The sequence below is a fragment of the Cyrtonyx montezumae genome, unplaced genomic scaffold (assembly GCF_038088225.1).
Source record: "Cyrtonyx montezumae isolate F1298 unplaced genomic scaffold, pur_monq_1.0 scaffold_2, whole genome shotgun sequence".
Classification (NCBI taxonomy): domain Eukaryota; kingdom Metazoa; phylum Chordata; class Aves; order Galliformes; family Odontophoridae; genus Cyrtonyx; species Cyrtonyx montezumae.
The window spans coordinates 39,156,774-39,178,922 of NW_027071936.1; the positions used below are offsets into that span (position 1 = coordinate 39,156,774).

The following is a 22,149-nucleotide window of genomic DNA, read 5'->3' on the forward strand; positions in this document are numbered from 1 at the left end:
TTCCAAAATTAAAAGAAACAGAATAAAATTGCTACTGCAGATGCATTTTGATTGCTGTGCAGTACTTAACTGTTGCTATACATGTGCACAAATAAGGGGGCAAGTTTAACACACAGGGTTTGTTAGTGCGAGCTCAATATAAATGCCTGTCTTGGGATAGCTCTCATGTGGCTACACCATTAAGTAGTGATGCACTGCTCTCTGCCAAGTGCCATTTTCTGTCTGTATATCTGTATATGGATACCAGCAGAGAAAGCTTCTCTGCTGTGTAGTGCCTTATGCTGAGTCCTGTGCTGATAAGGCCAGTGTAGCTAGAGACACATCTGTATGACTCGTTCAGTTAAGACATACTGTTATGTCATGCTGTGAATTTTCCTGAAGTGTTAGGATTGGTTTCATTTTGGGATGTGAGGATGGGGTTATCTGAATCCCTCTAAACCAGGATGGTACTTGCTTACAAAGAAGAGCTCCAGTGAGTCACTGCTGTGTATTTTTAGTTAGCCATTTTTCTTAGCTATTGCAGTGGAAGACCTAAAAGGCAAGTCCCCTCTTTTTGAAATCTGTTTTTGTCAGTGGCATGAGAGTGCCCCTGTGGGGGTTACAAGAAAGAAAATCCTACAGAGAAAGAAACAGAACTTTCACAGTGGCATGGAAATGAAATATTTGTTATATTAAATATGATATGTGCAATACTCTTGGTTTTGATATATTAATAAAAAACAATATATCTTAGTATTCATTAATATATATTAATAGTACAAGCTGTTTCAAAGGGATACATCCCATCTGTAAATGTATCACACTTCTAGGCACCGTTAAGCTTCTCTACACTGACTGCAGCCTAGTGTAAGAGGTACACGTGTGCACAGTTCACTACAACACTGGGAAAACATGGCTCACTGCAGTAGGTCTGCTGTTCACACAGGAAGGATAGGTTAGCACAAGGAAGATAAAAACATCTATAGAATCAGCAGTTTCTTTAACAGCTGTGGGAGTTTTTAATAGAAATAAGTCCAAACAAATCCAGGTATCATAGAAAGAGAAAATTTCTCCGTTCCTTTTAAAGCTGTAAAATGCAAAAGGTAAAGGTCAGCAAGTTCTACTTAGATGTACTCCTAAATGTGGGGATTGACCCAGGGAGGTCACTTGGGTGTGGTGTGTTGGAAAATCTCAGCATAAGTTATAACAAATCATAAATTTCATTTATCCTTCAGAGAGCTTTTTAATTTATTTTAACCTTTCCCTATAGTAACTCTTTATAAAATCCTCAGAAATAAATGGGATGTTGAAAAGACAGAACCCAGTGAAGGTGGTCCTGTGACTCTCGTGGCAGCAACTGGGGCATGCAGCACTGCTCTTAAAGATGATTTATTTTGGAGCTGATATATTAGCATCTAATTTTGATAATCTGATGTGAAATAATGAGAAGCTGAAATTGTCTTTTGGATATCCTTTCCACTGACTTAGATGATGAAGCCTGTGAAAATTGAGGTACTTCAGTTTAAAAGTGAAATTAGGAATAAAAGTAACTTGTATTTTTTGTATTAAGAAAATCTGAAGCATAAATTAAGCCTTAATATCCTTTCTTTACCATCTTTGGAACACAATTTTTCACTTTTTCAGAGAGGAATTTTGTGGAGGAGAGAAGTGAAACAGAACGTGGACTGAAGACAGCATGCTGCAAAGACCAGGGTACCCGTGAGGAAGATGACGAAGAGAACCACCCGTACACTTTTGTGAATTTTGATGAATCTCTGTATGATTTGATATTGGCTGAGGAAGATGAGGAGGAAAAGAAAGAACGCAGATCATTTATCATGAACAGGCCGCCTGCTCCTGCCCCTCGTCCCGAATGTCCAGGAATCAGAAATGAGAACACTCCATATATAGTACAAGGTCAGTGCTTGCTTCTTTGTGAGTATTTGCTGATAGAACATGGACATCTGTTCTTTTTTATGGAGTTTGTTTGTTTTTTTATTTTAAAGACTAAGATCCTTGTTCAGTTATTTTCAAACCAGCAAATCAGTTGATTCAGACCACCTATTCACACCTTTCAGATGAGCTGAGAACATGTCTGACTAATGATCCTTTTCAATTTGCATCCAAGACAACATCACTTTTTTGGTTTAATTTTACAAAAGTTATGACAAAGTGATGGAAGTTTAAGAATCACTGGGCTAGATATGCGTGTGTCTGTTTTACCAGTGTAATACAGAATGTACTATTTGAGTAGCTTTTGCTTTCAATTTCTTTATCAAATTGTTTTGCCTTAACTCAGAGAAACATTAGTTGTATTCTGTTTTCCTGATGTGAACAGCAGAGAGAAAATGCCTACATGAGGACTCCTTTCAAATACCCTTATTCTAGTGCTTGAAATTACCATTCGAGGAAGGATTGTGTCCTTTTGTATCTATGAAAAATGGTTTAACTTCTTGGAAATGCAATGCCATCTTTTAGCCCAATTCAGATTGAAGCCAAATTTCAAAGTAACACAAGTTGTTGTGAACTTTCAGGATCTCTGTATAAGCCCCAAAATACATGGTGTTTACGCTTCCAATCTCCTCTCTAAAGGAGCCTTCCAGTTGTGTAAGAGCTCACATGAGAATAAATGATACAAAAATGGGTTTGAGAAGGAAAACAGAAACTTATCTACTCTATCCAGTGAATGTTTTGCATTAAGACAGCACTAGTACTACCCAAATCTTCCTATCACGGAGAGAGTCACCTCTTTTGTCATTCCTGTTTCAGTCAGAGATCTGTTTTATTCTTCTTAGCTAGCTTCAGGCTGTATTACCTCCAGGTGAGGGCCAGAATGCGTGGGTTCATGTCTTCATAGCTTAGTTGCTCTTTCTTCAGCATGTTTGGGAGATAGAAAGATGAATCATTACAGTAGGTTTAGAGAGTAATGCAAGAATGGATGAGTACTGGGGGCTGCTAAATTACCAAAGTCTTTAAATACCTGCCTTTACTGAGATGGTTAGTGCAATGTCTCAGATCTCCGTTCTCCATCATAAACATTCCAGTGGCTTGAAAACCCTTACTATGAAGATGCCTTATTTGGAAGGTTGTTTTTACTGTCTTATATTCTACTGAAGTGTTTCTGCTTTGTCTGCCCTAACTGTTCACTAAGGAGGAGACTTTCAGTGCAATTGCTTTGATGGGACTTTGGTCCTTATGCACCATATATATGAACGTGTGGTAGTTTTTTTATAAGGAAGCATTTTCCCATTGTTCTGTGAAATCTTCTTCAGCCCTAAGTTCATTTATCTGCACTATAAATGGGAAAATTAAATGTGCTTCGCTTGGCCATGTAGGCCTCTGCTTTCCCTGGCAGTCACACTGCTCCCAGCTCAGGGGTTTCTCACTTTCCTGTTTTGTGCAGGCATTCCTGAGACAGTGAAATGTTAGACAGAAGTGACAGAAATTCAGCCAAATTTTGCTGGCTACTTCTATAGTCAGTGTTTCTCCTTTCCAACAGCAGTTAAAGAGTTACTCATCCAATCTAGGAATATCCCTGTCTCTGGTTTAATATATTAAAACTGCTTACAATCAGAACAGAAAAGAGCGTTTCAGCAGTAAGAACCAGAACACTTTATTCAAATCTATCACTAAAATCTGCATGTGTTTGCATCCATTGCTTTATAATTTAATCTAACTGATGTAAAGTAAAACTGCTTTGGCTAGTACATATTTCTGTAAGAAACAGGTTGTCTTCACTGCACAGTTTTGGTCAATCTTCCAAACCATTGCCTCTGGTATTCAGTAAGACACAGGTTCTGTGGGAAAAATGGGGTTAGAGAATGGATCACAGAAGGGCTGTACTTAGGCTGCGTAGTCACCTGTACTTTGATCCCCATGTGCTCTGGGAGTTTGTAAAAGGAACAAGCTTTGAGCTCCATGACTTACAGGGGCTGCTGTGATAATGCTCTGCGGAGCTGCAACAGGAGGATTTCTTTCTGTCTTTGTTGCGTCCACAACAATGGAAATGGGATGGAAAACCATGGGCTTGTTTATTGACAAAAAAATAGTGTAAGCATTGCATAACAAGAATGTCCCTGTGACTTCTGGATTGCCTTTTGGGGCTTCCATTTTAATTTAGTTTTTCTGTCAATCAGAGCAAAGCAAGTGGCTGAGTTCCCATGACAGCTTTCAGAACACGCTGAAGTCCATGAAGTTATGAAAGAGCATCTTCTGTTTTAAGCAGAAGCAGCACTGTTTCTATGAGAATAGCAACAAAGAGAGCTAGCAAATAGCCTTCTTTGTAATTAGAAGTAACTTTCAAGTACATGGATGCACAAGCTTGCACTAGGCAAAAAACCCTGCTCTGTGTAGATTACCACTGTGCAGATTGCTGTGTAAATTAGGAGAGTGGAACTGTTGGTTAATGGAGAGCATAGCTTCACAAGCCCTTTTTAGTCCCTTTCAAAGCAGGATCTACACTTTGAAACCTAGGCAGTATACGCTCAGTGCTGCAAGCAGTCCTAACTGAGCTACTGCAATTTGCAGTTTGAACAGCTGACATGGATTTGCTAACAAATCTGGGGAATGTGAGTGACCTTTTAAAGCGTAAGAGTTTTAGTGAGTTTGGGTTGGTTTCATTTATTCCTTTTACAAATTTTAATGAATGTGCAAATTCTGTAGTGGTCACTGATTAGCATGCTGCATTTATTATTTAATGTAGACCACTGCAAGAATTTTGTCTTATCTGGGGAAGGTTCCTTAGCCAATGGAGCTGCAAATTGGTGCCAAATAATTAGCTGTCCAGATGGTATGCACTCTTGGTGTGCTCCCTTCCCATTTCTCAAGTGCTTAGTATTCCTTTGTAGGTTATTTCACTGTTGGTTTTTTTTCTTGTTGTTGTTTTTGGATTTTTTAATTATGATGTGCTGCCAAAACAATGTTAAATAAATGTATGAAGGTGTTGTGTTTTCAGTTTGCAGTGAAATTTAAATACTCCATACTGGATACAACTTTGACTGAGTGGGAAACCAAAGTTCCCAGCACATTCTCAGGACAGGTGCATGTGTTTCTTTAATACATCTGTGCCATTTCTGAAGACTAGCCCAGCAGACTCTCCAGGCATGAGGCTTACAACCCTGTCCTGGCTGGGTCATTTATCTCTTGTCAGACAGCACCAGGACCAGAGGGTTTCTCCAACGTGGACTGCTGTCCTGCAGCATTGGAACAGACTGCCCAGGGAGGTGGTAGAGTCAGTAGTGTTCAAGAAGCATGGAGATGTGGTGCTGAGAGACATAGTGGGCAGTACTGGTGGTAGCTGGACAGTTGGACTAGACGATCTTAGAACTCTTTTCCAACCATAATGATTCTGTGAAATAAAACTTCATATGTTGTAGCCTTTGCTCGTGAATCCCAGAAGGAATACATCTTCCCTCTGTGCAGTGGAAGCATTTTACTATATATAGTGTCCTTGGAACTTCACACCAGGGTTAAAGAAGTGGAGAATGTATTTCCATTTATTCTTCCAGAAGAAAATAATATTTAAGTTGCTCATCAAAATCACAGGGTACGCAGAAAAAAGTAGCAGGCAAGGAATGTTTTCAGGGGAGGCAAAATATTTCATGTCTAGACTAGACAAATCCAATTGTAATGAGGGAGAAAGTCCAAAACAGAATTGTTACTGTCTTGGAAAATTATCAGGCTGATTACTGGGAACTGCAATGATCACATCCTGAGTTAAAAATTCTTATTATGCAGATGGTTTAAATGCTCTGAAGCGGGTGTTCCCAAACCAAAGCCTTGGAGCACACACAAACTGCAAAACCTTTATGTCCCACAGAGGGATTTTTTTTATTTTCCTCTGATGGAGATAAAATGCCGCACTGCAGATGAATTTTCTTTGGAGATACATGATCAGTGTTTTTCCATGGGGAAAAATAATACTAGGAACCACTATTGAGCCACCTTAGAACACCTTCTAGAGATCTGGTTAGGAACTGATCTGCCGTGTTGATTGTGTCAGACTTTTACTACCTACTTTTAACTTTGGTAGGTTATAACGTGTACTGAATAAGGCCAACAGAGAGGAAGTAGTCTTAGGATGCAGCGCAGTTGAAAAGCAACCCATTGTAAATGGCATGGTTTAAGTTAAACTAGGTAGTCTTTCCCTTTTTGCTTTTCTCTTCTGAAATGCGACTGCAGAAGTATATCCGTATTTTACACAAGTGGAACAGATATTCATGAGAATATTGCTGGAGTCCTTCCACTTTCCATACTAAGGTAAGTTTAACTGATGATGAGCGCAACAGTGTAGGTGCAGCAAGTGTGCTGAAACTGTGTTCTTCTAACTCACCCTTCACCCTCTCCATATAAGCAGTTCCAGTATTACTTTGGTTGTCTTACCTCAATCTAGGGGAAAAGTTGTCTCTGTGCAGCATCCTGTGGTCTCTCCTGATCAAAGTCACTGTGATTCCAGCAGTTCTGAGCTCGCATTTGGCAGCTTTGGAATCTGACTGCAGATTGGAAAGAAAATTGCTGGTGAGCGTGCTTGGTTTTACATTGTTTTCACACACTGTCATTGCGTTGGAATTCTTTTCAAAGTCATTTTACTTTTCATCTGGGAAAATGGGAGTTCATCAGCCCTGACTCACTGATGATGCTGTGCAAGGCAGAAGCTGCCAACAGCCCATGCTGTTGTGGTGAGCGACTGATACTGGAACTGTAAGTCAGGCCACGTGCTTTGGCCTGCAAGCACTGGAGCAACATGACAGTGTGGTGTTCCCGTGAGTGTCCTTGGCATTGCTTAGTTTTTATCCTGATGAATCGAGTGCTGTATGCTGTCAGAAATGTCCTAACAGTGTCTGTCAGTGTGTTTAGGACAAATCGGTGTCTGTACCCGTGCTGATGTAGTCACAGGTTTTCCCACAGTGGCACAGTTAAAGCCTTTCCCCTTCTGATGGCGTGAGCGTGTTCACGCCATCACCACCGCCACCACGATGGGGCAGCTCCTGGGCCTCAAGCCACCTCTGCTTCCTTGCACAGCTCACACCCCTTCTCCACAGCACCTGGATTGAGCTAGGTCAGAGTCACAGGGTGTTCAGTGCTCAGCTGTGTTGCCTTGGAAAAATAAAAAAAGGCCATACTGCTTACAGTGTCTCATTTCCTTGGCTGATTTGATGTTACGAATCTCCAGAATTTTTGTTTTAATCTTGAATATGGAATATTTTGTATAGATTTTAAGAATGGTCCTTAATCATCTCTGAGCATTGCATCTCCAGGGCTTACTCTGAGCAGTGCTCCATGTGTAAGCAAACAAACCTGGCTAAAGGAAAATGAGATCTAAAAAGATGTGAACAAACATCTGCATAGTTCTCATCTCCTGAATAAAAAGCATCATCTTCCTTTATTCTTTCCTTGCTTTCTCCTGTGTATTTGTCATCCCTCGCTGTGCTACATTTAATTCACAATCTAATCCGTACCAAGAAAAGAATTTGTGAGCTTTATTTGCCTTGGTATATGTACACACAGTTGAACTGTTTAAATATTATGGCAGGGGGAGATGGAGTAGGCAAAGATAGGAATCTCTCACTGCAGCACATCCCAGCTAGCTTACTAACTGACTGCAGTTTGCAGCTGAGTCGAGATGTGTTAATAAGTACAACCCTAGTGTATTAATTAATTTGCCTTGTGTTTCTATAAAGATCTGGTTCCCCCTGGATTTTAATTTTGAATGTCTCCTAAACAAAACAGGGCAGTAGATAATTTTGTTTGGAACAGCAGCTCAACGAAGCTGATGAATAACTGCATTGTTAATTTCCCTAAGCAAACTGAATTCAAATTATTGGTGGTTAGTGGTTATTTTGTTGTCTCTTCTCCTTTGCATTTGCTCTGCCAAAAGTGTTGAGTAAGTAGCATCAGGGTGATGGTATGATTAGGTCACATTTCTGATGGATCGTTTCATCAGTCAAGCTTTACCTGTGCACGGTGCAAAACTGCTGTGTGTTTTTTGGAAGTAATGTGGCTTCATAGCGCAGAAAGGTAAAGTAAAATGTAAATGACAAACCATATCAGTGCCTCTTACTGATACGATCTATTTGCTCTCATAATGTAACTTCCTCCATGTTTTGATTGCCTATGTTTTTAGTTATATCACTTTGTATTGCCCCTTCATCGAGCAATTTTTGAAATGTCATCATGGTTGCACAATTCCTTCCCACCCCAGCGTTGTGTTGGGATCTCAGCTCATTCTGAAAGTCAAATTCAAGTTCGTTTTGTCAAACTATGGCTATTGTAAACGTTTACATTCACTCTTTCTAGGCGCTTTCTACTCATCACAGCTCTCCTAAAGTTCTGTATCATTCTGTAGCAAGCAGAGAATTTTATGAAATGAGAGACTTAGATTTTAAATAGTTCAATTCTCTATTTAGGGCATACAAAGAATTTCATCTGTGTTGTGTAGCAACCAAAGAGAAGGACATTTATTTCGTGGTATTTGACCTGTATGTGTACTTCAGCCAGGCATAGCAATTACAAATTGAAAAGGCCTCTCCTAATGATCTTACAGATGCTATTGAAGATGCATGTTATAACAGCAGCACTGCAGTTTTTCAGTTGGATTACCTATGGCAATGAAAATATTTTCAGTCGAACAACTATGGCTTTCTGACACCTAAAAAATGCTAATATGATAATATTGTTTTACTGAAGGAGTATTCACTATATTCACAAGAACAGAACATATCTCTATACAAAGTGACCTGTTTATTTCTTTCTGCTAACTGAGTTCCAGCAGTAATTAAAATGTGAGAATGAAAGAGTGAATCACTCGAGTTTTCCCTAGCCCTGTGGCAGTCGTGCAGCAGAGTGTGTTCATCTTCCCAGGCTTTCCAGAAGCAGGAATAATTTGTTTTCATTTACTTCACCCACACTGAGTACTTGCTGCCAACTAAAATCATTTCAGCAAGATGCAACACGTAAAGTGGTTTTAACAGTTTTACGTTGAAAAACTAGAAGAGTAATTCCATTTCTGATTACTCCAACACTGCCAAACTCAGCAGAAATTTCATAGCCTATCAATTAAAGTATTTTTCAATCAGGGACCTCATTGGGTGCATCCCTGCTCCTCCTTTTTATGCAGTTAAATTCTGGCTGCCTGCATCACCTCAGCTTTCAGGTACTTCTGCTTCCTCTCTTGAAAGACGATGCTGTTTCAAGTAACATTGCGACCACATTCAGGAGGATTCTTTGGAAATTACAGACACTAGTAGTACAAATGTTAAAATATATCAGTGTTAGGCTGAAGTTAGAGATATAACATCAACAGATTGGACTGCCTGGATAGTTCTTTTACCCTATTCATTTAACATGTCTGCTAACATTTTCAGGAGCATCAAGTCCCCAGCTGTTTTCATTCTTCATCTCCTCCTATACTGGCGAATCCTGCTGTGTAGAAAACACCCTCTCAGGAGCTGTTCCTTTCTCACCTCTCTATATGGCGTGTGCAGAGTTTAAAAGTCACCGTGTCCTTGATGCTCCATTTCACAAGTTTCCTGAGAGAAATTGCTGCATCATACATGGCAGCCTGAGCAGGCAGACAGGGAGGAACTGGGTTTCCTTTGCAATGCAGGAGCGAGGAGCCCGGGCTGCAGGGCACCCCGCGCAGCATGTGATTCTGCACTGCTCCCTTGTACCTGGCCTTGGTCCCAAAGCTAAGATTTGTTCCACTGAAATGGCAATGTGCTGCCTTGTAGCAATGTCAGTAAGATGATTTTTCTGCAAGGGGGGGTTTCACTAAAATCAGAACTAAGCACTAATTAGAATTAAGAGGGAAAGGCCTCTATGGCAGTAGTTAAGTTAGAAACCATCTGGGATTTACATATGCTGCCAGCAAAAGTTCACAGCATTTCAGGGCTGCCTGTTCTCTAGGCACCTCACAACAGCAGAGTTGATGGGAAAGAATTATGGAAAAAGCAGTCAGGATTTGCTGTTCTTGGAGCTTATATTAGCTAGAGAAAAGTATGCCTATATTTCTGACCTAAGCACTGTCATTATTCTTAGTACTATTGGTTTTCTGCCTCCCAAAATAAGATGTGGGCTATAGTCTGTACCATGAGAAGAACTCTGAGATTGAGCTGTGGTGGTGGTGGTGGTGTTTGTTTTTTTTTCTAAACAGGTAATGTCAGAATACTATGTTTATTTTATTTATTTATTTTTATTATTTTTTTTTTTACTATTCAAAGCTCTTGTCATGGTATCCATAATATCAGTAGTCCTCCCATTCTGTGCAACAAGAACAGTTAGTCAAGTAATTAACATGAAGCTGACAGGTGGGTTGAGAAATACGTCTAGGCTAGAATAAGATGTATTCCAGCCTGTTCCTGTGAGCCTCTGTCCTTCTTTCAGAATTCATGTCTTTCACAGTCGTTCTTGACTAACTACTTTATGTTCTGGACTTTGCAGTGTTCCAGCAAAAAGACACTCCAGTGCCCAGTGACTGCAGCAAGATGTACTGCGATGCCAGGAAGCACGGTACGGAATTCAATTTAGCTCTTTAACTTCTTGGGTGTTTTTCAGTAGAACTAGTAGAGGATTGCTGTGACTTGATTTTGGCTGATTTAGCATCTATTTTCCTGCATGTGATTTATATCCTTAATGCTATTGCACCATGAAGAGATCAGATTAAAGAAAGAAAAATGAAAGTTACAGTCCTTTGGGAAAGATTTGTAGAGCCAGAGTTACTTTATGCCTTTATGTTTGCTTTCTCCATTGTGATTAAAACCAAGAAAAGGAAGGACTGGAGGGTTCAGCTGCACTCACTTAATTCCAGCCATGGAAAGGCAGCAGTGAGCGAAGCCTAACTTATCTCCTGGGTGCCCCAAGATCCACGTAAAAGGAATTACTGGTGGAATTCCAGTTGTTATTTGAGCAGTAGCACATCAAAATGTTGCTACCAAATTCTTTCAATAGTATCCTAACGTACTAGCAATGTTACATACAAAATGAATGGACACTAAGCGAATACTTTTCTTATCTGCTCTTCTAACAAGTAGATCAGGGTTAAAGCATGTAGAGCAGCATGCAATAGCCTGTTCAGTACTGAGACAGGAAGCTGGAGTCTGATCTCTGAATGTTCTTTTTAGACACGTGTCATTAGGATGATCATGCTGTCAAAATAGAAACAGAGGAGATGAAAATTAAAAATAGAATTTCCTGCCAAACACATGCTAGTACAGCATGTGATCAAAGGGAGAGAAAACCATAGTTGTTTTCTTCATTTTCTTAATGATTTTTCTTTGCACAGTCCTGGAGATAGATCCCAGCCATCCCAGTATCAGTGTCCTGGAGGTAGCCATGCCTTCTTCGACCAAGCTGTGAATTTGATAACATGCATCTCCCTGTCATTTCAGTTGTGCACCTGCACTGTGACATGTTGGGAGGACTAGAGATTCTGATGTCTTCCCCTCACTCAGTTTATCTAGTAATTACAGTTGGGGAGAAAAAGAACTGTGAAATTTTGTGATGCTTTATGACCAAATTTCAACCCCAGCTTTTGAGAAACTTAATGTTTGAAGTTGGGGAAGGAGTATGGGAGAAACACTGTTTAAATATTGTGTGTTAACATGTCAACAATTTCCTTTAAAATGCCAGTACTGTAGATTTAGCACTGGAAGGAAATTATTGCCTGAGCTGTCACTAATGGTGAGTCTGTGGATACAGGCTATAGTAATGACTGAAATGTTTAACATCTTGCTCTGCCGTTAAGGACTAGTGGTAGATACTTCATTGCTTCATTGCATTTCTCTCGTGGAAGTAAAAAAAGAAGGGGGAGAGAAATAAAGGGGTGGGGAAAGCCACCCTAAGGACGGTGGATTTAACTCATATCAGGTGATAAAACTGCACTTACACGCCTTTGTTGAAAAAGGTACTCGGGTCGTAAAGTAATTAAAAGAGTTACTAATGTTTCTTTTTGTATTGTGTAGCAGCATGCAGAAGCCACACTGGCATGGCAGCCGTGAAACACAGCATCCCTGCTGAACAACAAGATCTTATCCGTATGCAGAAACAAGTGAAAAAGGGGACAGTTTCCATGGACGAAGCCCTTGACAGATGTAAACAGTGTCAGAATGAAAAAAAGAGACTGCAGATCACTCCACAGGTATGAATCTGAGTATTTATGTTTCTTGTTGGAATCTTGGTCAGAAGTTTGGAAAACAATCTCCTGTATTTTGGCTCCTACGTGTGAGATCAAAAATTAGAGCTGAGATTTATAGCGTCACGATTTATACACCCGTCAGCTCCCAAGGAGCTTGCTGCTTGTGGCTCTGAATCTTATTGATACCTGTTTCCACTGCTGCTTATCGGAGATGCTTCCTGAATTCATTTTGTTTGAATTCAGGTGCTGCTGCATTTGGTTAAAAATCCCAAGTTAAATATGTTGATCTCCCAAGATTTTCTTTTACGCTGTTAAGTAAGTGAGGCGTAGGTATATGCATCTTTTATGAAACCACCACCTTTCTGCTGAACAAAACACTTTTGAGCACTGTCAGCTAACAAAAATATGACTACTTCAGACATACATTGTTAATATATATTGACTGCATCAGGCTTTATGCCTGTCTGAAGGAGTTGATTCTACCTAGTGAAATTCACAATTCTCAGAAAAGCTCTTCAGCTCCTTTATATTCAGTGTATGGAATAAAATGAGGTGCACAAAAACAAGATTTACAAAAGCCCACACAGTGAGTCACTGAAAGAATTGCATCAAAGCTAGATGATAGGCTCAGGAGAAAGGCGCAGTGAAGAAGTTTGTTCATTACTTTCAACAAGACAGCTGGAAGAAGAGGTCATGCCCTCATTTTACATGAGGTCATACATTAACAAAAATAGTTCATTGTTGCCTTTCGAGTACATCTAGTAGAAAGAGGAAAACTGAGGCTATTCTGCTGCTCTGTGGAGTGGGAGAGCTATCAGATGCTGCTAACAAAGAGATTAAACAGCCTTCTGTTTGTATTTACTGAAAAAAATCATGTGAGCTTTGTCATCACAATGGAGCGCCTATTAGCAGAAGCAGGAGGCCTTAGAACAGTTCAGGTGTACAGACCCCTGACAGAGCAGCAGCAGCAGTGTGAGCTGTTCTCAGCAGGGTAGGGCTGTGGGGGTGTCCCCCCTGAATCTGTCTGCAGCACAGTGCCTGGGTGGGAGCAGCAGCACTGCTCCCTCAGCTGGGGAATTACACATGGAGGAGTGGAATCTAATCTGTGGAAAAGATAGCAGCATACAGCACAAGTTTTTTGTTGTTGTTGTTGTTTTGTTTTTTTGTTAACTTTAAGATTGAAACTTGTATCTGAGGGAGGAGTCACTTGGCCTGATTTCACTGCTTAAGGGAAAGGGTTGTTTATACCCTTTATTTTATATATGAATTTTGTTTAGTGCCATAGAAAGTCTTTTGCAGTAACCCCGCGCTGAACATAATGAATTAGCTTCGTGCTGTCACTGCAGTTGTCTGGTCTTCCCTGAGATTTTGAGGAGGGGGAAAAAAAAGTCAGTTGTCCAATGTTAAAAATTAAAACTCAAGTCTCTGTAATTTAACCCCAGGATCAGTGTAACTTGCCGCTGGGAAACAAACAACCACAGAACTAACTCAGAATGTTAGAGTCCAGCTTTATAGAGTTATTTGTTATTTCTAAGTTATTTATTATTTCTAAAGCAAACTTACGTTATTGATTGTTAAATAAAAAACCTGCATTAAAGGAAAAAGTATGCCACCTTAGAGCCACCAGTGCTGGAAAGAGATTAGGAAAGAAAAATGTGAATGCTCAGTTGCACTTTCTTTTGACTTTTAAAACACCTAAGACTTGTAATGTTAATAAGTACACTGCTAAGGCTGGATGCAAAGCATTGGCTTCATAATAAGCTGTGCCTTTTCACATCTAAGTTGGTGTAGTGTAATCAGGACTTATGTGGGGTTGAAATTGCAACCCAAGAATAAGCTCAGTGAGAGTTGATGAGGGAGAAAAATTTAGCAGGTCGCTGCAGCTCAGCTCCTCTGTAGTCATTATTTCCTACTGTTCTGTCAGATTAGATTAGATGATTCCTTTATGACAGTTTACTTGATGACTTGGGTATTTTATTTGTAAATCAACTATCAGTTTGCACTTGCAAGTCCTTGATGAGCGTTCTATTGCCACAATAGTTCTGAATTGTGATTCAATAAGGAGAGCTATACCATTAATCATTTAAAATGTTTTATACCTTTGTGATTCAGAGGTCTCTGCAGCTTAATAAATCACCACTACTTCTTGCAAATTATTTTTGTTCTTATGAAAAGATTGTTTTAGGTGTTACTGGCCTTAGGCCTATGATTTCTGTAAACTTCAGTATATGCAAGTTCTTGGAGAGAAACTGTAGTGGGTTTTTGACATGGGATGTAGTAGTACAATCTTTACATTCCAATTAATCACATTAATGATATTTCTTTACTACAAGAAGGGAAAAAATAATCCACAGTCCTGCTTTGATGTATTCTATTAGACAGTGTTATATGTACACAGACTTGATAGTGGAGATGCTGTAAATAAGTAAAATTCATATGGGCCCTGTAGCAGAGTTGCAGTTCAGACTATTTCAGACAGCTTGGTAGGGGTACAGCAGTGTGCACATGTGAGTGAGCTGAGTCCTTTCAGCCTTCAGAAGGTGCCCAGAGCTAAAATCGGTTCTCTATAGACAAGGCAAAGTTCACAGTGACATGAGGTTGATTGTTGGAAAGCATTTGGCTGTGGGGTTTTCTTTTTAGACTGCATCAGTCTGGTCAGTGTTGCTGTCCTCTCTCTCTCCAGCACACAGCCAGTTAGTAAAACATACAGGCAGAAATGTAGTAGCAACATGAGAATTTAAAATTTACTATAACAATGATGCTTGTATTACCCAGTAACTCAGATAATGATCACTACGTCCCCTTCTGATCCTAACCTCCCTGCCAGCTGTTACGCTATTTTATATCCTGAGATGAATATAAAGCAGAAACACAATGGGAACAATCATTAGAAGCCCTGGTTCTGTCCAGCAGAAGATTCAAATCCCTGAAAGTAAGAATTTTTACCAGATGGAACTCCATCTGCAGCTGGAGCATATTAATGATGGGTACAGAAAGGTGTCAGAAAAAGCAATACCTAAGTTTAGATATGAATTGCCTCAATCAAAGATACAGTTGCATTCTTTTCTCTTTAATAGGTCTAAGGAAAGCAGAGCAGAGAGCATTCACTTCTGAGACTTTTTGTACCATGTGCCATTGAATAAGACAGTACTATGAATGTCAGCGGTTCTCAGATTTGTTTAGCAGAGTCTAATTCTTACACCTGCATCCAGACTTTCCATTTGTACCTTTAAAATCATGGGCTTTTACCATCAGCTGCCATGTTTGAAATTGGGAGTTGGATGCCCATTTTCACGTCTATTTTTGAAGACTTGATTTGGAATTTGAGCAGATCATATCAGGAACCTCTTAGAAAAGGAATTTGATTTCTAATGAGAGAAGAAAATATATGCTATAAATAAGTAAGGAACATAATTTTTAGTTTCTTGATAAGTTTGATCTTGCCTCCCCTGTAATGGAAGTTATTAATGAGAGCAGCAGTAAGTTCAGCCTTCCATTATAGCATTTGATGATACCTTGAAGTTCACGTCTCAGTTTGCAACACTTTAATATAGGATTTAATAACATGTACATTAAAAAGATTTTGAAACAAAAGGAAATTCTGTCACTCAGAGTGAAATTTCTACAAAAAGAAAACCTATTTTAAGGACAACTAAAAAAGCACAAACATAGTGTTCATTTGTTGAAAAGTACAGACACTAATCTCATTATTGTATACTACATATATGGTTTTGTCCATAGGCATTTAATATCATTTTTCCAATAAGAGATGTAAGTCAGCATCAGCTCTACCACAATAAAGCTTTATTAAAATTTAATGAAAATACATCCTTGGTTTGGGTCCAAAGCTCCATTTTCAAATGCGAGCAGGCAAGAACAGTGGGGGGGTATTTAGGATTTTCCTTGGCAGCTTTCCTGAAAGTGCTGTAGCCCGTTGCCTATAGGAAACTTCACCTCTTAAGTTAGGCTTATATCTGATTTGGAAAGCCAGGACAGAAGTGAGGCTTTTACAGGCATTTGACATCCCTATTTTGTAGCACACGCCCATTCTTTAAAAACCTACACAATGCCTATCTGCATCTTTTAGACATTTGAACTGCCTCTATCAGCACTGCTTAGCTGCTTCTGAAAAGAAATCTTAAAATCTTAAAATCTGCCTTCTAGTTCAGTTATATTGTGGCTCCTTATGTGCCACATCCCACAGATTTAGTCATCCAGCATCTAAAAATAAGTACAAGACTGCAAAAACTACATAAGATTCTTTAAGAATTGCCTATAGTTAGATAAATATATCTTCATAGCTGATCTCTGAGGAATCTGGAACTTGGTCTTATGTTAGGGATGCAGTTTGCGTAGTATTACAGAATCTTAATATATTGCATAGTAAGATTCCTCATCAAAATGGGGAATAACTGATGCTCTGTTCCCCACTTACCACAACAGACACTGAGTAGTAGGTGTCCCCTGCTTCACTGCTGGGTAATGGGTAGGACAAAGGCCACAGCAGACTAACTATAACTCAGATGGACTTCAGAAGACTGCTATACTATGCAGATATTAGCCATTAAAAAAAAAGTAGTCAGTAACTTACATGACAGTTTGAAATGAGGTAGGTCTCAGGAAGCATGTCAGATGCTTAGTCCTCCAGTGACACCTATGGGGCGAACAGGCAATTCAGTCTCCAGCTCCTTGTCAAGACTGGCACGGTAGGTGGTCTGCTAAGGAAGGCAAAGGGCTTTTTCCACTGAAATCTCACAGGGAACTGGATTGAAAAATATTAAATAGCCAAGCTGTTAATCAGTAGGTACTTAGACAGCTGGTCATTAATGGTGTCTCTCTGTCACTGCAAGTGGCCTTCATATCAAAGAAATAACAACTTCACCACCCGTAGCTATGGACTTTTTAATACAGGCCCACTCCTCTGAGGCACTGCTTACAGCCAGTCATCACTCCAGGAAAAGCAACCTCCAGCAAATACCTTCTTCCAGATTGTGATTTCCAGCTTTTTAGATGCCTATTACAGTAAAGCAGACAGTAAAGTTTAATTAAGTTTGCTCAAGCAGCTGCCAAAGACCAAATCTCTTCTTCGACTTCATCCAAAAAGCACACAGAAGAGCGCTACTCAACTTTCACAAACTGTCAGTTCATTGATTAAGTTTGCTGTCCCCAACGCTTGGCTTTGATCCTCAGCCCTCATCAGCGCCTTGTTTTCAGTCCAAGCTGCTAGCAGACTGCTTATTCAACAGTTGACTCCACTCCAGCATGCAGGTGGAGACATTTCCTGAACCAGCGCTTCGTTCAGAGCCTGTTAACCATAGGAAGATGAATAAAGCCTCTCATTTTGACACGAGGATCTCTGGGAACTCAGACTACCTTACCCAATCCTGTTGTCCCAGTTGAAATAACTCAGCACTTTTTCAAGAACCCATAAACGTCGCTGTGTGTCACTAGAGGGTGTGGAAGTCATTATGAAGAAGGAAATAACAGTATGCGTTGCAATCAGGACTGCCACTCTTATATAAACATATATTCGTTGAAAATTTACAACAGCCTGTGATGGATTTGAAGCTGCAGCTTTAGCCTGATTTATTTCCAGCTTAAGTATTTTGCATATGTACACATATTTAATACTGTAAGCATCACATGAAGCTACATCACAACAGCATGGTAAACATAAACAAAAATCATTTTCCTGCCCATTTGTCACCAAATCAGGCCTTTGTGAGGCAAGCTCACAGTTAAAACTGTTAACTAAAGAATTCACAAAGACAACCCATTTTTATGCATACCCTCACAAATGCACTCCTTTAACCACCCAAAGAGGCTATCCTCACTGTTAAAAGTACAAACCCACTTCATGTCATTCTCCCACACAACACTCACCTATTTTTGTGGCTGCTCTATTACTCCTCTGCTCCCAGGGACGCGTGCTGCACTCATATTTGGAGGAAAACACACAAAAGTGACTCATGTATGTATTTTGTGAAATATTCAACTTTGAAAGACATTCTGTACTGGCCTAATTTATCGCTGATATATACATGACTAGTCATTAATTGCATCTATTTCTTTTTAGCGTCCAATTAGGACTCCAGCAGAGAAGGAAGAGATGCCTAATTAACAGAGGTAAGAGCATGTATACAAAAAAAAATACACAAGGCATTATTCGTCATGGAAACTAATGCTTGTGGAAGTACTTTTCATCAGAGTTCATTCACATAACAATAGAAAGGAAGAGCTTCTTGATCAGAGGTCTGATTTCACACACACAAAAAAATAGAGAACATAACCGTCAGACATTCTGGTTTATATTAGGGCTTATTCTGTCGGGCTTCAACCTGTTCTTTTTACAGCAGGGCAAACATGCAGACAGTCTACTGAAAGGCTAAAAGCTACATCCAGAGGGCAGCCCTACGTGCAGAACGTACACGCATGTTGAACATACTCAATATTTAAATATAGTCATATAGGTGGAAAAAGTTGTATAGAGGCATACAGAAATGCTGATTAACCTGGAGACCAGAGGTCATCTAGGTGTGAGAAAACTGCCCCGTGGTAAGATGTACTCCTTGAACAGCAGGATTTCCTGATGTTTCTGTTACTGATTTTGTCTGTCTTTCTTTTTGGCATCTAATAAGATCTGGAATTGCTTGGTTTGTTATTATTTTCTACCTGCATCCTTCTATGTATAATCACATAGCAGTTTTAAGAATATACGTACACCTTTCAATGAAAATTGATCATTAGACCTGCGGCTAAGAAATAGGAGTAATAAATGTTTTAGAGCAGGCATCGTTTTTGCTTGTTTACTTGTATAATATTTTAATCAATTCTGTTTTCAGACTCTGTTCTGAGAACAAGGTTACCAGGAACTGAACTCAGATCAGCAGCTGAGGCTGTAGGCAGACTTCATGAATTATCTCGCATTTATTTTGAGCATGGGACATAGTGAAATAATCACCTGGTAAATTTACTTTGATAATCCCTCATTTATTGAAAATGATGAATGGGTGTTGTTGAAAGCGTAAGGCCAGAAGCAAGGATGTCTGCATCCTGTTAGCATATGTACAAGTCTTGCCCTTGAAATCTTTACAGATTTACGGTACCTTGATTTTCACAGGCATTGGATTTCTTTGGTTTGTTGGTCTCTGCAAAACAATAGTCTGGGCTGAGCAGCTCCAGAAGTTGTATTTTCCTCTTCAGCTTCCTTCCTTTCTGTCAGAGAAGTTTAGAACTTGATGGGATACAGAAATGTTCAGAATTAAAATCTCAGTTATGAGCAGTGTTTTGCATTGTTTGAGTTGTAAGAGGGACCAAATACCATTTGTTCACAACATCAAAATGATACAGCCAGTCTCTGAAGACAGAGGTAATAAAGGCTTTGAATCAAAATAATTAACAGCTTGTTTTTCCAACTTTTCCAAGTCTGGAGAATGACACGTTTTACTGATTCTAGCATTTGGGTTTTTTTTGGTGGCACTGAGGATGGATACTCTTCAGTGAGGTCTTTTCTGCCACCCTTTTCCACATGTGAAGGAGAGGGCAGTTTCTCCCAGTGAGAACTGCATTCCTCTATCTCATCACTGGAATACAGTGCCCGCTGTAAAACAGGTATACTTTCCTGCTGCTTACCCTTTAAATTATTTGTTCAAGCTTCTCCATAATTCACATAAAACTAAAAACACCGGTCCTGAAAATGAAAGACATTGTCACTGCCTCTTCAAGAGACAGCTCAGCTCCTAACGTGTGTTTTCCTTACCGCTGTTCCTTTGAGCAGGGCTGAGGTCACCTACACCAAATGGCTAAAAAAGCTCTGAAGCTGGAAAAAATTATGTTAACAACATGGTAATAGCAGAGGTGCTTGTAAGCTGCAGGTGGCTAATGTGAGATGAATCACTCTAGGAGAGAGGGGGAATTACCCCCGAGATTATGATGGGTGGTCTCTGTCAATTTTAGAAGGTGAATTACATATAGGAAAACTTAGAAAATACAGTTTATCTAGCACATTCTGTACACTGTTTGTCAATTATCCAAATTCAGAGGATCTCCTCTTCTACGAAGAGGCCTCTATAGCTTTCTTCTTTTTTCTGCCTTCAGATTGGCACAGAGATGTGATAGCACAACAGGACTGAAGATGCTGCTAGTGGAAATGCAAAGCATTTACGTAGGGGCTCACACACCATAGCTGTAAAGCAACAGGAGAGCCCTGGTCGGTTGGGTTTGAGGATTTTTCCTCCTTCCCTTACCTCACTCACAGAAAGATCAAATTAAGAGAAAAATAGTAAGGTTTAAAAGGGAGCGTTCATTTACCTGCATAGAACAGAAAGTTTGTATTTATGGTGAAGTTCTGAAATCCTCTGAGAAACTGTTTGACGTTCACAGTGTCAGTGTCCTCCAGCAAAGTAATGGGAACGCTCGGTGTATACAATGCCTGGAGGAGCGGAGCATTCCTGGAATAAAGGAGTTAGTTAAAGTTAAAAGCTGGGGAAAAAAAATTGCCTGTTAATGGTCTGCTACTAATTCCTACTGATGTATTTCCTTAAGACGAGTTGTGGGGAAATCTGAGTGTCTAATTATTGCAAACATTTCTGTTGCTAATTTGCCTGATTTCCCAAACAAACAACAGTGCAGAAACTCTGAATTCAGATCATTCAGATCACCATACCTTTCAGTCCAGCAGGTGGATTGTGTTTTGAGTTTCTCACGCTCATTTCAACCATTACTTAGAAAAGAGAAAGGTCTGTTCAGTCATGAGCACTGTTTTTTATCCCTCACAGTACAGATCTTCAGCCAGCTGTGCATCACTCCCCAGTGTGGTGCCCCGTGTGGCCCCAGGCTGTGCCCAGGAGGCAGTGGCACACAGCACAGCAATGCACCGTCACTGCTTCCACATCGTGGCATCACTCACCTGGGCCAGCTCTGGAAGGAGTCCACTATCACTTAAAGCAAATGAATAAGATTTCTTGTACAGTCAGCACTGAATTTTGGTTTCTCTTTGCCAGTTTTTTTCCTCCAAATGACGGCTGAAGATACATCTAAGATACATTGCATGCTGTGATTGCTTTCAAACTGTTCAATTTTTCCATAATGCTTGACATTGTTAAGAAGTAGATTTTATACACAAAAGAGGAAGAAAAGGAAAAGTTAAAGTTTATGATTATATAAAGATCATATGCAAAATTTAGTTTTTACTTTTCATTAAAACTTCCTTGTATAAACTGTATGCAAGTTTGTCTTTCATAGGAATAAAAATTGGACTTCGTGAGTTTTAACACATATAGGCGAAGTGAAACTGATTTCTAAAGTAAAACTGTACAAATTAAAAGTGTAAATCAGTACTAATTATGTACCACTGCATTAAAGTGAGTAACTGTACATAAAGGAAAATATTTGTCTAATGCATTGCTTAAGCTCAAGTGATACCCAGAATAAAGCAAAACATCTCCCATAGCATTCACACGGCACAAGCAAAGGCACAAAATACAGTTAATGGGTATTTTTTGAGTGTGTGATGATACAGGAACGTGTGAGAAGGCTGTGTGCATACACACAAGAGAAGGAAATGAACACGCGTGCAGCTTGCAGAGGGTACAAAAGAATATTTGATCTTTTAAGTAGTAGCATACATAGACTTCACCCATCCTTGTTATCTGAGCTTTGTAGAAACAATCTTAAAATGCAGGTGAACATACTTCTGTCCAAGAAAGCCCCACGGAGCAGAGGTCATAACTTTTACCTTCCTCATAGTTGCTTGTTATTCACTGCCACCTTTAGGAGCACAAGATTTTCAAAGCAAGCTTCCCATCAGACACGCAGTAAGAGACCTAGAGCTTTGTTAAGAAAAACTGAAGACGCCTTTATAATCAGAAACCTTCACAATACACACAACTCCTGATCCCTAGCCACACGTTGAAGTGACCAAAACCCAGAAGGCAGAGGGTGGGTGCTGGTGGTGGGTTTGATGTTCAGACTTACGAGCCCTGAGGGTCATATTTCCTCCATTTCAAGCACTAACTCACTGTGCCAAGAACCATTACAAA

The 22,149-nt window shown here is 39.7% G+C and overlaps 1 protein-coding gene and 2 long non-coding RNA genes across 3 annotated transcripts in view; 1 reads left to right on the forward strand and 2 right to left on the reverse strand.

Annotated features, from left to right (window-relative positions):
• The window catches only part of BANK1 (B cell scaffold protein with ankyrin repeats 1), a 130,278-nt gene extending 109,353 nt beyond the window's left edge, over positions 1–20,925 (forward strand). Inside the window, exons 10-14 of the mRNA XM_065736951.1 lie at positions 1,624–1,896; positions 10,417–10,485; positions 11,937–12,112; positions 18,186–18,235; positions 20,887–20,925. Coding sequence (XP_065593023.1) covers positions 1,624–1,896; positions 10,417–10,485; positions 11,937–12,112; positions 18,186–18,230 — 563 coding nt within the window. The 3' untranslated portion in view covers positions 18,231–18,235; positions 20,887–20,925. The remainder of the gene's footprint in view (positions 1–1,623; positions 1,897–10,416; positions 10,486–11,936; positions 12,113–18,185; positions 18,236–20,886) is intronic.
• LOC136048996 (uncharacterized) lies at positions 1,455–6,402 on the reverse strand. The gene is made up of 3 exons (XR_010622251.1): positions 6,361–6,402; positions 1,592–1,773; positions 1,455–1,477 (listed from the first exon to the last, which is right to left on the reverse strand). It is a non-coding gene; the product is annotated as an uncharacterized LOC136048996 (long non-coding RNA).
• Positions 17,237–20,474, reverse strand: LOC136048995 (uncharacterized). The gene is made up of 3 exons (XR_010622250.1): positions 20,420–20,474; positions 19,216–19,343; positions 17,237–18,039 (listed from the first exon to the last, which is right to left on the reverse strand). It is a non-coding gene; the product is annotated as an uncharacterized LOC136048995 (long non-coding RNA).
• Positions 20,926–22,149: the final 1,224 nt, after the last annotated feature.